Source organism: Leptinotarsa decemlineata, unplaced genomic scaffold (assembly GCF_025532065.1).
Source record: "Leptinotarsa decemlineata unplaced genomic scaffold, Ldec_3_MD MMD2_tig00026340_RagTag_RagTag, whole genome shotgun sequence".
NCBI lineage: Eukaryota > Metazoa > Arthropoda > Insecta > Coleoptera > Chrysomelidae > Leptinotarsa > Leptinotarsa decemlineata.
Genome location: NW_027412694.1, coordinates 8,314,698 through 8,330,186, shown reverse-complemented (window position 1 = coordinate 8,330,186; position 15,489 = coordinate 8,314,698). Strand labels below are relative to the sequence as shown.

At 34.3% G+C, this 15,489-nt stretch overlaps 1 protein-coding gene across 2 annotated transcripts in view; it reads left to right on the top strand.

The window, feature by feature from the left end:
• The window catches only part of LOC111512305 (uncharacterized), a 105,215-nt gene that overhangs the window by 76,420 nt on the left and 13,306 nt on the right, over positions 1-15,489 (top strand). For both annotated transcript variants that reach the window (XM_074183588.1, XM_074183587.1), the window contains exons 13-14: positions 6,732-7,095; positions 13,718-14,043. In XM_074183588.1, coding sequence (XP_074039689.1) covers positions 6,732-7,095; positions 13,718-14,043 — 690 coding nt within the window. The remainder of the gene's footprint in view (positions 1-6,731; positions 7,096-13,717; positions 14,044-15,489) is intronic.

Sequence of the window (15,489 nt, the reverse complement as noted above, 5' to 3'; positions counted from 1 at the left end):
ATCAGTGTACAAGAATTTGGAAAGCGATTTTCCCCTTTGGTTCCAATTGCACCATAGCCTTTAAATCGCAAATAACTGAATAAGTTCAATCCGGTGAATAAATTATTCACATGTATTATGTAATATAACTTACGCTGTGGTAGTTCTTTGAACATTGGAATAAGTGGGGCTGCCGCTTTACCAAATAGAGTATCGTACATTTGTTTTCTTCGAATACTCTTACCTTGGTATATATCGATATTTACTAAATATCCCTTTCGATTACGGCACAACATTTTATACCCGAATCATATTAGTTTCTTGCGGATAAATTGTTTACAACCATCGCGACCGAAATATTTGATCATAGATTTGTTGTATGATAAATTTTTGCAGGTTACAAAATTTTCCAGAAACTTTTGCTTCAGATGATTCATTACAGGTCGTATTTTCCAAGCAGTATCTCCTTCTATTATTTTGGAATTATCTGCACCATGTAAGAACTTCTGTATTTGTAGAAATCAGTTCCTTCGCATTGTGTTACTAACCATTTGACTTTTCACGTCATCTTTGATATCCCAATTCATCCTTTTTGAAGGTACTTCATTATATCCAAACGATTCCGAAAAAGTAGCGCAATTTTTCTTGGATCTTTTGGATCCTGTTGGTTGATGAACTGAGCGTAACATTGACTCTCTCCAATAAGATAATTAATAAGTCCATTCTCAAAAAATAATTCGAAAATTTCACAATATGAAAAGTTTGCATATTTAGTGAAATCAATTTCTGGAAATTGGCGTGGCCCTCCTACTACGTCATCCTTCATCCAAACTGGAGGTTCCTTAGTTTTTATATTGTCGTCATGAAAATATTCATGAATCCAGTTGTTCAGTGATGTTGTATTCTCGGAATCCCCCTCAGGATCTTGATCCATCTGTATCACCTCCAAATCTTGTATTATTCTGAAGCTTTCATGCCAAGTTGACGCCTTGAAATTTTATGCATTATTTTACAGTTATCTGACATGTATTGGAATTATGTATAAATTGATATATTGTATATCATTCCACCCCTATCCTCATCTCCAGAATCTTCATTGGTATCTACATTTACGTCAGGCGGTGTTATTAAGATATCTGCCACTTGTCCTGCCATAGTTTATGTCTCATGTAAATGTAAATAGAGTTTATTTCGTACCTCAGATGCTTTCTTCCTTCATTTGGAAGTTTTCCACAATTTTCTGTATGAATATCAAGAAGTAGAAAACCGAAAAAAATATCCTTAAAGCAAATCCCTCCTAAAAATATATCCCTTTGAATTCAAAAGAGAATATATGCCTTAACGACCGGAGTCACGATTAGAGATGAATCTGAGCTGGTAGGCCGTAGTCGAAAGGAACTTGCAGTACCAAACGTTTCGTTGCCTACTGCTGCAAACATCCTCAGTGGTATTATGCGATTACTGCGGGTACGAACGTTATATTTCGAAGTCTCAGTAACGACTGACTGATTGACAGTCACGTTTGGTACTAGAAGTTCGACGAGTGCCTACCATCCCGGATTTTATTCTCTCTTATCTTAGATCATGTTCAATCTTTCTGTTTAAAGGTTGAGACTTCAAACAATTATTCATTTCATACCAATGTGATTCTAACAAACTCCTCTCTATTTTATAGACGGTTACGTGCAATCATCCTGAATTGTCCATTAACGTTATCTGCAGAATATTATGTGATATTGACCATCATCATTGAAATTTCTTTTATATCAAGTTGTATGATACGAATCAATTGATTTTATTATTATTACTAACCCTCGAAAGTGATCCTTTTCAATTCAAAATTGAAATCACTATGAAATTTCAGATGTATACAATATTGATAATAGTACAATCATTTATAATAAGCGATATTTTGCCGAATGTTATATTGGTGAAATTTTTCAAATTATTCGGCAAAATATTATTGTACTTTGAAACCAACTCAATAAATTTATTATTTTCCGGTATTTTATGTATTATCCCAAACCCTCAAATTTTTTGAATACTTTCAATGATAATGCTGATCTTTGTTTGTTTCGAAATCAAATTTGAATGTTTCAGTTGGTTGTTTATCAGATGAATAAAAGTGCAACGGATAACCGACAGACATCGCGCTGTATCCTATGGAACCACCTATTGGTGTGACAACCAAGCCAACTTGCCAAGTTTTTATGTCAGCTATATACATACAGTGCATTCCATTTAAAATGAGCCACCCTGAATAACTTTTGTTGCAATGATTTGCAGGAAAAATAAAAAAGATAACCATAGTATACAGGGGAACACATTTTGACATATTCACATTTGATCTAACTTTCCCTATCGCACCCCCAGAGTATGTCACCAATTTTCTTATGGATCAATTGTTTTGCATTATAAGATATTCCTTGATAAACAGATTTCAACAAAGTAGAATACATTATGGTCTGAAGCTCATAGTTTGGAAGCTAAAAATTATTTGAGTTGAAAACGAGCCACCCTGAATGAACAGTATAATCTGTTACCTAGGTTTCATAGGTGTTTTTGTGAAGTATACTTCAAAAAAGTCATATTTTGCCTAGTTAAGTTTGAATTCGATATTCTCTTCATTTTGTATTTGTCTCATTCTACAATAACGACTACCTACCTGGTGAAGTTACAATTGGTGTTTCTGTTTTTGTGAATTCATGAGAAGCAATGATCTATATGCTTAGAGAACGGATTGAAATAGTGAGTTTGTACTACCAGAATGGAAATAATGCTAGAGCTGCTGCCCGTATGTGCAATGATATAATCATCCGGGAAGAAATGTACGACACATACACGTTTCGGAAATATTGAACAAATCTATGGAAACTGGATCTTTTAACAATCTGTTTAAATCATCCATATGAGATTAAACTAGTTCATGAATTGAACGAAGATGATTTCTATAGACGTATCGAGTTTTGTTAGAATTTCTTGTTTAGTTTGAATGGAGAGGTGAATCGGTATAATTGTTGATCTTAGAGTGATACGAATCATCATTTATACCGTCAAGTTCATACCCAACGACCTTAGGGCAGGAATTTTAGGTGACCACATCACAGGACCTTTTATTATAGATGATAATTTGACTAGTGATGAATATTTGGGTATGTTGAAGAATTGAATAATACCGTGCATCAATAGGGCAATTAAGACTGATATAAATTTATCCGAAAACGAAATATTTTCTCAGCAGGATGATGCACCTCCTAATTATGCAGCTCCAGTGCGACAATTTTTGGATGATCATTTTCCTGGTCGCTTGATTGGCAGAAGAGGTCCTACAGAATGGCCACCAAGGTCTCCGGATATCTCTTCTGTAGACTTCTTTTTATGTGATCATTTGAAGTCGCAAGTGTATGAGATATAATGAACAACATTAGAACATTTAAGAGAGAATATCATGATGCATTGTAGAGAAATAACTTCCGATATTCTCAACCTTGTGAGGGCGGCAATGGACGCTTGTTTGTACTATTGTATGGAAGTTGGAAATGTTTTTGAACATTTACTATAGAATTTTTTTTCTTTTCATTGTCCAGTGATTTTTTTGATTTACTGCTTTCATATTTGTCTCTAGAACGAATATTTAAAAATGTGGCCTTTCTACAAATCATTGTTTCAAAACTTATTCAGGGTGGCTCGTTTTCAACTCAAATAATTTGTAGCTCCCGAACCATAAGTTTCAGATCATATGTTTTACACTCTGTTGAAATCTGCTCATCATGGAGCATCTGATAATGCGAAACAATATAGGGTGGTCCATTTAAAAAAGTTGGTGACATGCTCTGGGGGTGCGATAGGGGAAGTAACATCAAATGTAAATATACCAAAATGTGTCCCACTGTATACTATTGTTGACGTGTTTTTTATTTTTCCTGAAAATCATTGTACCAAAGGTTATTCAGGGTGGCTCGTCTTAAATGAAATGCACTGTATTTATACCCTTTATACATATACACATACATACATAAAGACATACATTCACAGTGCGGTCCATATGTATGGAATAAATTCATTTTTAGCGTTATTATGTACTATGTGAAAAAAACCTGAAGTAGGTCGATTTTTATTCTTAAATTGTCAATTTACAGTATGAAAATATTATCCCCCTCCTGCACCCCTTCTGAATTATAAGCACCCCCTCGAAAATTTCAAATAGCAAAGGGGGTCGTGTGGCAACTTGTTGGAAAGGGATTTTAGTCCTTTGTTCAGCAATTCAAAGTTTTTTGAGTTTGGTGCAGTCATAACTGAGAAAATTGTGTTTTAGGATGTAACATTTTGATAATGTCTCTAGGTATCACAAAACTTTACGTAGAATGAAGATAATAATGCCACATTATATTTAGAATGTATCTTTCAATGACTAACTTCTTGATAATAACCGAGGCGATTTTGGAATTCTCGTACAAGATTTTGTATGACCTCGGGGGTTATTTTGTTAATTTCTTCCGTTATCCTAACTTTTAAATCAGCAATATTGTTTGGTCTATTGAAGTATACTTTAGATTTTAAATAACCCCATAAAAAGTAGTCGAGAGGAGTCAAATCGTGGGATCTAGCCGGCCATTCGATCATTTCACGTCTCCCAATCCACCTATTGGGAAAAACCTCGTTTAAATAATTTCTAACTGTACGTGCAAAATGCAGTGGAGCTCCGTCTTGTTGGTAGTAAATAGTTCGATCTATCTTATTTGGATGATTAACATCAGGAAAATGTATTTGTAATGTAGGCACTAAAAAGTTAATCAAAAAATCTAGATAAACCTCACTATTAACAGTGCCCTCAAAAAAATAAGGGCCAATAATTCCATTGTTAATGATACCAGCCTAAACGTAAACTTTTTTAGGATATCGACTGTGAGTCGCACACATCCAGTGAAGATTTTCTCTGCTCTAATATCTACAGTTCTGTCTGTTAACTGTTTGAATGAAACGTCGCTTCATTTGAAAACACTATTTTGTTTATGAACTGCAAATCTGCGTTCATTCTATCCATCATCAAATCACAGAATTCTTGCCTTCTATCAGGATCATCTCCATTTAACTCCTGAACCAACTGAACTTTGTAAGGGTGGTATTTTTCTTTATGCAAAACTCTCAAAATAGATGATTTACTTACATCATTGTCGGCGGCAAGTTCTCGAGTTGTCTTATGCGGATTTTCCTCAATCTCTAGAAGTACATGTAACTTTTTTTCATCAATAAATTGAACATTTCTACCTAGTTTTTCAATATTTTCTACATGTCCAGTTTCACGAAACTTTTTTCAATTTTGCTAACTGTAGACTGCGACATGTGTTGACATGGGTATTTATTATTAAAAATTTCACAAACCTCCTTTTGATTTCTTGTTTTATTACCACAACCAATCATAATTAAAATGTCTATTCTTTGAGTCTCGGACAAATGAGCCATAATCAAATTTAATACGCCCACAAATATTATACTGACGTCTTTTAGTAACTTTCAATACCTAAATGACAGCAGCCTACTAGATTCATATCAATTGTTTATTTGGCGTTTTGTCTAATATTTTAGTATCTTCAAATATTTTTTCCAGGATTCAAGGTTGGTAAGGAGCGTGTTACAGGGATGGTCTATTTAATAGATCAGGTTATTGTCAAGAAGAGAATAATGGTGGTCATTTTGAACATTTAATATAATTGTAAAAATTAATTTTCTCAGTTATGATTGCACCAAATCCAAAAAACTTTATATCGCTGAATAGAGGACTTAAATCCCTTTCCAACAAGGTGCCACACGACCCCCATTGCTATTTAAAATTTTTGAGGAGGTGCTTATAATTCAGAAGGAGTGCTGGAAGGGGATAATATTTTCATACTGTAAATTGTCAATTTAGGAAAAAAAATCGACCTGTTTCAGGTTTTTTCCACAAATTACATGATAACGCTAAAAATGAATTAATTCCATACATATGGACCGCACTGTATACAGTTTCAAGGCAATGAATAGTTTTTCAAGTCAATAAGTTTTTGTTTACGAATATTTTTGGAAATAGTTGGTTGTAAAAGTTGTTACCTTTATAATAAATCGAAGTTTGACGATATTTTTTTGGTATTTTCAAGTTGATTTTAGTCTTCTTGGAGGCTTCAACTTGAAAGTACACATCATGATTTCATTTTGAAGTTTTTTAATTGGTTTCAATAAGGAATTTGTTGCCATTTCCTATACTGGTATTAGATATTGAATCTTAGAATAATACTAAGAAAATTAAGCAATTTGAAGTATTTGAATAGTATAAAATTTCAATAAATTGATGGATCTAGCGTTACTACGTGGTAGTAACGCAGTAATGTTAGTTACAAATAAAAGTGGTAAGAAACATAGTACAAAATATCTCATTTTGAATGAAATTCCAAGTATGGGCGCTATTTTCCTTCTTATTGTTATTATTCACATGATGAATTCTCATCTAGAATGACATTAACAAATGTCGTACTAGGAGACTACTCAATATTTTTATTTTATCTAGTATTTCCTACATTCTTACTGAAACTACTAGAATAAAAATACAGTGTGCTGTAACTGCCATTCACCGAATTCCAACCAATTTTTTGTTCCCCGTAAATGATTATATTTCGTTATTAGCTGATTTTTTCATTCATTTGGGTGCGTATATTGCAATCTAGATATTATTCATAAATTCCAAGCCGAACAGAAACTAATGAAGAATATTTTCATAGGTACCAGTAATGAAGGTACGGCTTACTTTGCCAGATTCAAAGATCTGCACTCCTTGGTAACTCGGATAATGTTCAACAAAAGAAGGAGGGAGAGATCAGAGGAAGTAGTATATAGTCGCTTCGTACTCAGTTCGGTAAAAGTTAAAGAAATTCATGACTGGAATGAGATGATGAAACAGAGGAAAACAGCTAGAAAAGATAAAAAGAAACCGGCTACTCACAAACCACTTTCCGACGTTGAAGCAGAAAATGCAGAAGATGGCGAAGTTGACGAACCTGAAAGAGATCTGGAATATACAGATGCCGAAGAAGATGGTGAAGAGGAACCTAAGAAACATAAGAAAACTGTTGAAAATGAAGTCGGGTTAGTAAACATGTTTTTGAACTTTCATCGTGCAAAAAAACTTTTTTTCGTACATTGGTACATTTTAAATAGTTCATTGAAATTCAAACCATTATTTATAAATCCCAAAAAATTTTTTCCACTATTCCTAACCCCACAATGACACTACTTCAACTGTAATGTCCGCCATAACGTCCTATATGGATAGAAATAAAAAATAATTATAAAAACACTATTTACAATAAATAAATTCTGTCCCACAGCTTTGGCTTCCTCACGAATCGAATTATCATTGAATACACTTCTCACATCGATTGTTTAATGTAATTTTGACTGTACTGAAATGCGTAGAAACCGTGGTGTAATCAACTAACCCCCTTCTGAATGTAAAATATTTTATCAGAAAACTCGAGCTACAGCACTTTTGATGAAGAGATTCAATGAATTACAGCATTCCATTCATAGAGCGCACATCAAATGACAATGCTTGATAATGGTAGGTATGTCACGACATTTCAAAATTTATACTTGAGAATAACTATATGTTGTTTTTTTTTTTTGTTGGAAGATGGATCGCGTTCAGCCTATTCCCAAACAGGGCAAGAAATATATTCCAAATAACTATATACCATTCGCTTTGCTATCAGTGTGATCAAAAATCACGGAGAAAGTCGTAAACCACCATATTCTCAAATATACTCAAATATTTGGAAGGCTTCAACATCTTGAGCGATCATCAATATGGCTTTCGGAAACAAAGATCAACAGGCGACCTTCTATCGTATGTCACCCATATTTGGAATAACACAATCGAGAAACATGGAGAATCAAGAGCTATTGGGCTTGATATTTCTAAGGCCTTTGACCGTGTTTTGCATGAGGGTTTGCTGGCCAAACTTCGATGCCACGGCCTGTCGGATTATTTTTGTGTATGGCTCTTCAGATTCCTGAAAAAACTTCCCCTGCAAGTGGCAGTCGATAGAAATCTCTCAAATACTTTAACCATCAACGCTGGTGTTCTCCAGGGAGACGAGTGTGCTGACGACACTTGTCTCGTCATTCCATATGGATTCCAGGACATCAGCTACGGAGGCACATCTTCAACGGCCAAAAGAATTTGCACATCTTAATGAGGATCTTAGAAGTTATTTCGAACCGGGATGAAAAGTACCAATTTCAATTCATTGCCACAGAAACTCTGGCATCGGTTTTCTCCAAGAAGATAAATGTCTCCGAACCAGATATAAGCCCTATCAGGTTAGCAAGGCGAATCTAGCAAAATTGCAAAAAAAATATATATCAATTTGTAGCTAATTAGTTGCTGATTAGTTGCCAAAACAACGATTTTGTTGGTCGTGCCGATCCCTAGAAATCGCAAATAATGCTATCGTGATAAAATGGTAGCAAGATAACTCAATAAATTATATAATTTCCGTTTGATCTTTACAAAATTTTTAGTTGCTATTTAGTTGCTAAACATTGGATATAGCGAACAATTTTCAAATATTTTTTTTGATCTTGATATCTTGAAACTGTTTTTTCCTGGAATCAAAGATATTTTTAATTTGTTGCTCACCAAAAGTAAACTTGAATACACCTTGAGTAACAGCAACAAAATAGTTGAAACCAATCGGCCGATTTTCAAATCTTTTTTTTTATTTTCCACGTTCTTGCTATCTTGAAACTGGTTTTCCTCAGAATAAAAAGTGTTTCAAATGTGTTGCTCACAAGGAGTATACTCAAATACACCTTGAGTATCAGCAACAAATATTTGAAACCGATCGGCCGATTTCAATTTTTTTTTCAGTTTCCTCATTCTTGCTACCTTGAAACTGCTTTTCTTTGGAATGAAAAGTATTTTAAATTTATTGCTCTTCAGAAAGGTACTCAAATATACCTTGAGTATCAGCAACAAAACAGGTGAAACCGATCGGCCGATTTGTAATTCTTTTTTTCATTTTCCTCGCTATCTTGCTATCTTGAGGAGTATACTCAAATACACCTTGAGTATCAGCAACAAAATAGTTGAAACCAATCAGCCGATTTTTATTTTTTTCATTTTCCTTGTTCTTACTATCCAGTTTCACTATCCAGTTCAACCAGTTTCAAGATAGCAAGAACGAGGAAAATAAAATAAATAAATAAAATCGGCCGATCGGTTTCAACTATTATGTTGCTGATACTCAAGGTGTATTTGAGTATACTCCTGGTGAGCAACAAATTTGAAACATTTTTCATTCTAAGGAAAACAATTTCAAGATAGCAAGAACGAGGAAAATGAAAAGAATAAAATAAAAAATCGGCGTATCGGTTTCAACTATTTTGTTGCTGATACACAAGGTGTATTTGAGTATGCTCCTGATGAGCAACAAATCTGAAACACTTTATTCCAAAGAAAAGCAGTTTCGAAGTAGCAAGAATGAGGAAAATGGAAAAAAAAATAAAATCGGCCGATCGATTTCAACTATTTTGTTGCTGATACTCAAGGTGTATTTGAGTACCATCTTGATGAACAATAAACTTAATATACTTTTCATTCCAAAGAAAAGCAGTTTCAAGGTAGCAAGAATGAGGAAACTGAAAAAAAAATTGAAATCGGCCGATCGGTTTCAAATATTTGTTCCTGATACTCAAGGTGTATTTGAGTATACTCCTGGTGAGCAACAAATTTGAAACCCTTTTCATTCTGAGGAAATCCAGTTTCAAGATAGCAAGAACGTGGAAAATAAAAAAAAACATTGAAAATCGGCCGATCGGTTTCAACTATTTTGTTACACTTCAAGGTGTATTTAAATTTACTCTTGGTGAACAAACAATTTAGAACGTCTTCTGTTCCAGGAAAAAACAGTTTCAAGATAGCAAGATCTTAAAAATAAAAAAAAATTAAATTTTTTTCGCTATATCCAAGGTTTAGCAACTAAATATTCTCTAATGATCAAAGGGATAGTATATAATTTATTGAGTTACCTTGCTACCTTGATATCACGATAGCATTATTTGCGATTTCTAAGGATAGGTACGAGCAACAAAATCGTTGTTTCAGCAACTAATTAGCAACTAATTAGCTACGAATTGATGTATTTTTCTTTGCAATTTTGCTGGATTCGCCTTGTTAGCATGATAGGGCTGCGTATATAATAATGCAAGATCAGACAATTAGCTTTCTGCTTCGAAAAGTTTGTTGAGGGTTAAAATGTCTTGGCACCGGAATGGTAGCTGGAATTGCAAAGGATGCTTCTCAAAACTTTGAATACTGTTCCGAACCAGAAAACTGTACACACCTCAACAACTTTTGATCCTTCATAAAGCTCAGATCAGACCTTCTTTGGAGTATTGTTCTCATGTACGGAGCTCTGCCCCTAAACATACCCTGAAGTTGCTGGATTCCATCCAGAAAAGAGCCATCCGTCTGGTTGGAGACGCGAACATCACGTGCATCCTTGATAACCTGGAACATCGAAGAAAGGTTGAGGATTTGTCTCTCTTTTACAGATACTTCCACGGGAAGTGTTCAAGTGACTTGGTACATTTGATTCCACCAAGAGCGGCATATATCATAAATACGATACGGACTGTGGATCGTTTCGAGGTTCAACTCAGTAGACCTCGAACTTCACTGTTTAAAAACTCTTTCATCTGGAGAACTGCGTTTATGTGGAATTAACTTCCTGAGAACGTTTTTCCAAATAGATTTAATCTCCAAAGAATCACCACTTTCGCACAAGCATCACTCTGAGACCCCCTTAATGGTTTTCCTGTAGTGCTTGTGTTTTGTCCTTAAAATAATTATATGATGATCTATAAGGTAAAAATCAGAAAAAATATTTGTAATTTTAAGGATTGTTGCCTATGTGTGACATGTAGTAATAATATACAGTATGTCCCAGCTAAAACTTGTCACCCCCTAATCTGCCAGCTCGTGAAAAAATTAAAATTCTCTCAGATCCGTCGATTTTCATTTCAAGGGGAACACCAAATTCATCATCGTTGTGTTGTCAACCTCTTCATCCCCAGCACCCCCTACTTCAGAATTTTCAATGGGACTACTATACTTGTGATACATCATTTTGAAGAAAATTCAATCCCAAATACATGGGTGTACTTGAATTGAGGATCGAACAAGTTTTGTTGAAGTTTTAATGAAAACTAAGTTTTATCAAGATATTTTTATTTTTCATCACCATCGTTAGAAAGGTTCACTATGGGTACGCCACTGTTTCGAAAAAAAAATCTTTCAGAAATAATATTTTAGGAGGTGAGACAGACGTTTTCATCAAAAAAAATTGTCGCCATGTGTTTTTGTAGACACATATCTGTGTTTGAGCCATCGTATATAGATTTATTCGATTCTCTTAATTCAACAATTTGAAAGCTTTCGAAAATAATTTATACTATATAAGAAAGAATATTTATTGTAGTTTTGAAAACGGACGATGTGCTAGAGCTACGGCTCGAATTTTCAATGAAATTCATCCAGAAAAAAACATATTATATCAGAACGTGCCTCAATTGATGAATAAGTTCATGTAGTCGGGATCAGTGCTAAATAAAAAACGTGAACGAGAGAAGCCTTTGAGAAATGAAGGGGTCGCTGTTGCAGTAAGATAACTTAAGACTATTTCTGGAGTTTCTAAAAGCAGCGTACATCGAACTCTAAAATGCAGAATGTATAAGAGTTTAATGAAGATTATCCCGACAGACTGACAGAGTTTTGTGAAATCATGAGTTGTAATTGATCGGTGATAATAATCACCTCTACAATGTATAACGAATTTTCTTTTTATTTAAATGTCAACAGGCACAACTGCTGATACTGAAGTGACGTAAGTCCCCATTGGTACAGGGTTTCTCATTCTCAAAGTCCCCTGAAATTGAATGTTTGGGCTGGTATTCTGGGAGACCATATTGTAGGTCCATATTTTATTCATGGTAACCTCAACGAACAAATGTATCTTGAACTTCCTGATACATCTGCGAACACCAGAATTACTCAGTTACTTGAAGACGATGATAGTCTACTTGAAGGAGATCTACGCAGGAGAATTGTTGTGGAGTGTCGTGCAGTTCACATTTTGAACCTTCCATATGATGATTACATTTTTGGTGATGAAAAATATCTTGATAAAAAACTTAGTTTTCTTTACAACTTCAACAAGACTTGATCGATCCTCAATTTCAGTCGGTACACCGGTGTACTTGGAATTGAATTCCCATTGAAAATTCGGAAGAAAGGGGTAACGGGGATGAGGGGGTTGACAACACAATGATGATGTATTTGCTGAAAGTTTTTTCCCTTGAAATAAAAATCGACGGGTCTCAGCGATTTTGAATTTTTTTCACGAGTTCTCAGAATAGGGGATGACAAGTTTTAGCTGGGACACACTATATAGTAATGTCATGTAGTTCATTATTTTCCAACTTGTGATTTTTTTATTGATGGTTGTCCTTAGTCTTCATTCTCAAATCTGGAAATGGTAGTATAAATGCATTACAGATTTCGTTCAAAATAAACTCAAATTGTTCACGTCGATAATGATAAGTTTCTTATGTTGTCTCTAATAGAAGTTTATGACAGATTCACTAACTTACTTACTTCACTGGTTCGCTCAATAAGCATTATTAGAAAAAACATATTGCTTCTTCCTTTACCCTTTCAAATTTTCTATTTCGAAACATGATGCAAGAGATCATTATAATGTCTGTTTCAAAATCTGTCTTTCCGTTAACCAGCTGTCCCTCCCCTACGAACGACAACCCTCAGAAGTCGAAACTTGTGTTTCGAAACTTGTGTCGAAACACGTGTGATTCCTAACACGTGTTGGAGGATAGCAAGTGAAAATGGATCGTTCAGACTATGACTTGAACTACCGACCAACACGGCAGTCAATTCGATTGGATATTGGATAATTTTGTTTAATTCGGCCGCTGCGCTGTATATAATTGTGGTTTTTTAAAACTAGCTTTAATGTTGCATTCAGCGCAGAGCTTCTAATTTCTTCATCTTAGACGCCAGACAGAAATCAATTCTTGCACCACTTCATGTATCGACATGTGTATAAATTTGGATTATCTTATATTATTCAAAGAGCGAAAAATGTGGTTATAATCGTGAGCCGAAGGCGAGCGTCGGAAATCATCTGAGTTAGTGAATGATATTTTTCATGAATACCATACTTTTTATGTGACTTATATATACTAAAAATGAAGTATATATTTCAAGGATATCCGGAATGAGAGGAATATCATTAAATTTTATAACAAATGGCAACCTGAAAAAGCATTCAAAACTATTTCCTGTTTTCGAATAGTATGAAAATTAATTATTCGAAAAAAATTAAATAAAAATCAGTCTTCAGTGGGATTTGAACCCAGGAACTCGGGATACAAGTCCCGTGTTTTAAATCGGTATGTCATAAAACTATTTGAGTTTCAGTTTACTCTCATGTTGTCATCAGGTGATCATTTAAATTGATTACTAGAATTTTTAATGACTGATTCTTCGTGGACGAATGATAAAAAAGTACTCAACAAAATATAATTTACTGGCCTAGGCTGATCGCTTAGACCACAAAACTTATGCTCGTCATAAACGGCCTTATGTCGTTTTTAACTATTCTTAAACATCTTCTTCTTTCTTTTCAAGTTACAAATATAGAAGAGGGTTCCATACTATAGAAGGAACTACGGCAATCGAAGGTCGAAAAGTATTATCAGATGAATTGAAAGAAGATCACTTCATTTGTATTTGTGCTTGTTTGATGTTATTAACCTGTCCTGTAGCACGATGGGATACCAAAAAAGTGGATCAAGTTTTGAGAAACGGACAACACGTGTATTCCCACGCTGAAGATTTGGAGATATCGGAAAAAAGGACTATAAAAAATATTTTGGTTGGAAAAAATTTCTTCGATATCATTGTGAAGATGATCAAGATAGAGAACTGGAGAAATAACAGGAATTTGAATAAAGGTTTGTAATAGATACGGTAGGAGTCAGACCATTTAATTTTTTGATGCTATCATCTATCTGCCAAATCCAGAATCTTACTCAATTGGATATGTATGTTTATAGAAATACTAATATCACCATCTTCTTCCAGAACTATTTCATCAAATAGAATTTATCAGCACTAACCCGCAAATCTTCGCTTAATTCTTTCTGGCTAACAGGATATTTTGATTTTGTTTCAGTTTCGTTATATTCCTCTTCCTTGTAGACATACTAAATATATGTTTTTCACAACTGTCCCATCCTAAGGCTTATTTTCCAAAATCTTCGTTTCGTAATGAATCGGCTTAATAATCATCATTCCTTATTCAAGTGAAATTCATATGACCTCCAACTTTTTCTTCTCTGATTTCAGTAGCTAACTTCCCCAGTTACTGCCAGTAACTCCTCTCGTATATCAGCTATCTACTCAAGAGATCAATCATTTTTGGAAAACCTAATTTCGTGATTTCTCTCAAATAATCAACTTTTTTCATTTGTGGTACCTCTTACCCTTTACTCGTTCCAATTTCAGTGAAACTGATCTGTTATATTTATGGAAGCAGTTTTCATATTTCTGGAAACAATGTTTTTTACTTTGAAATCGTCATTTATCAAGAGATACGAACTAGTCTCGATGCGTACTTCAATTGTTATAACTACTACTAAACCTTTTCACTCTCTTGGAGCTAGAAGAGAAGTCAAATTCGAAACTTGTTCAAATATCAGCCCAGCATTTCTGCAATATCTCTTGCTTTTCATAACTGCTGCTGACTCCATTTAAAAAGTGATAATCAGGATAAAAACGTCACCTGAACTATATCCATCCAACAAACAAAGCAACCCAAACAACTATAGATGCGTGATCAAAGCATGATCACCACATACATTTGCATCTATTGTGTTAAATAAACATGCCTCCTTACGCTAGCCAATCAGATTTATCTGCAATCGGCAGTTTGAATTCATTGTTTCAGGTATATCACTACAGTGTCGGATTGGTCAGTTACGTCTTAACGCCTGTGGTGTGTACACATACGGTATTTCAAAGTTTAAAAATTTTTAAATGTCAAGTACTGATATGGCTAAAAAACTGGGAATTTGTGTTCCTACACTCCACCTTAAAAATAAAAAAGGTAGGCGATTTTCATTTAAAGGCTATTAGAAAGAAAGAATATCATTTTTTTTCGAAACGAAATAGCAATAGATTCACGTCTAAAGGTTCTGAACGATGATCCTGATCTACTAAATTTCAAAAGGTCGATATTCCACAAATCATTGAACGAATTAGGTTTTGAATTTGAAAAAAGAAGGAGAAATAGATTTTTGCTCGAGAAACCAGAAATAGTATTGTGTAAATAATTTCGAGTCGAGGTAAACGGGCGACTAAGTGAACGACTATTTTAAAAATTATTTTTGATAAAACAA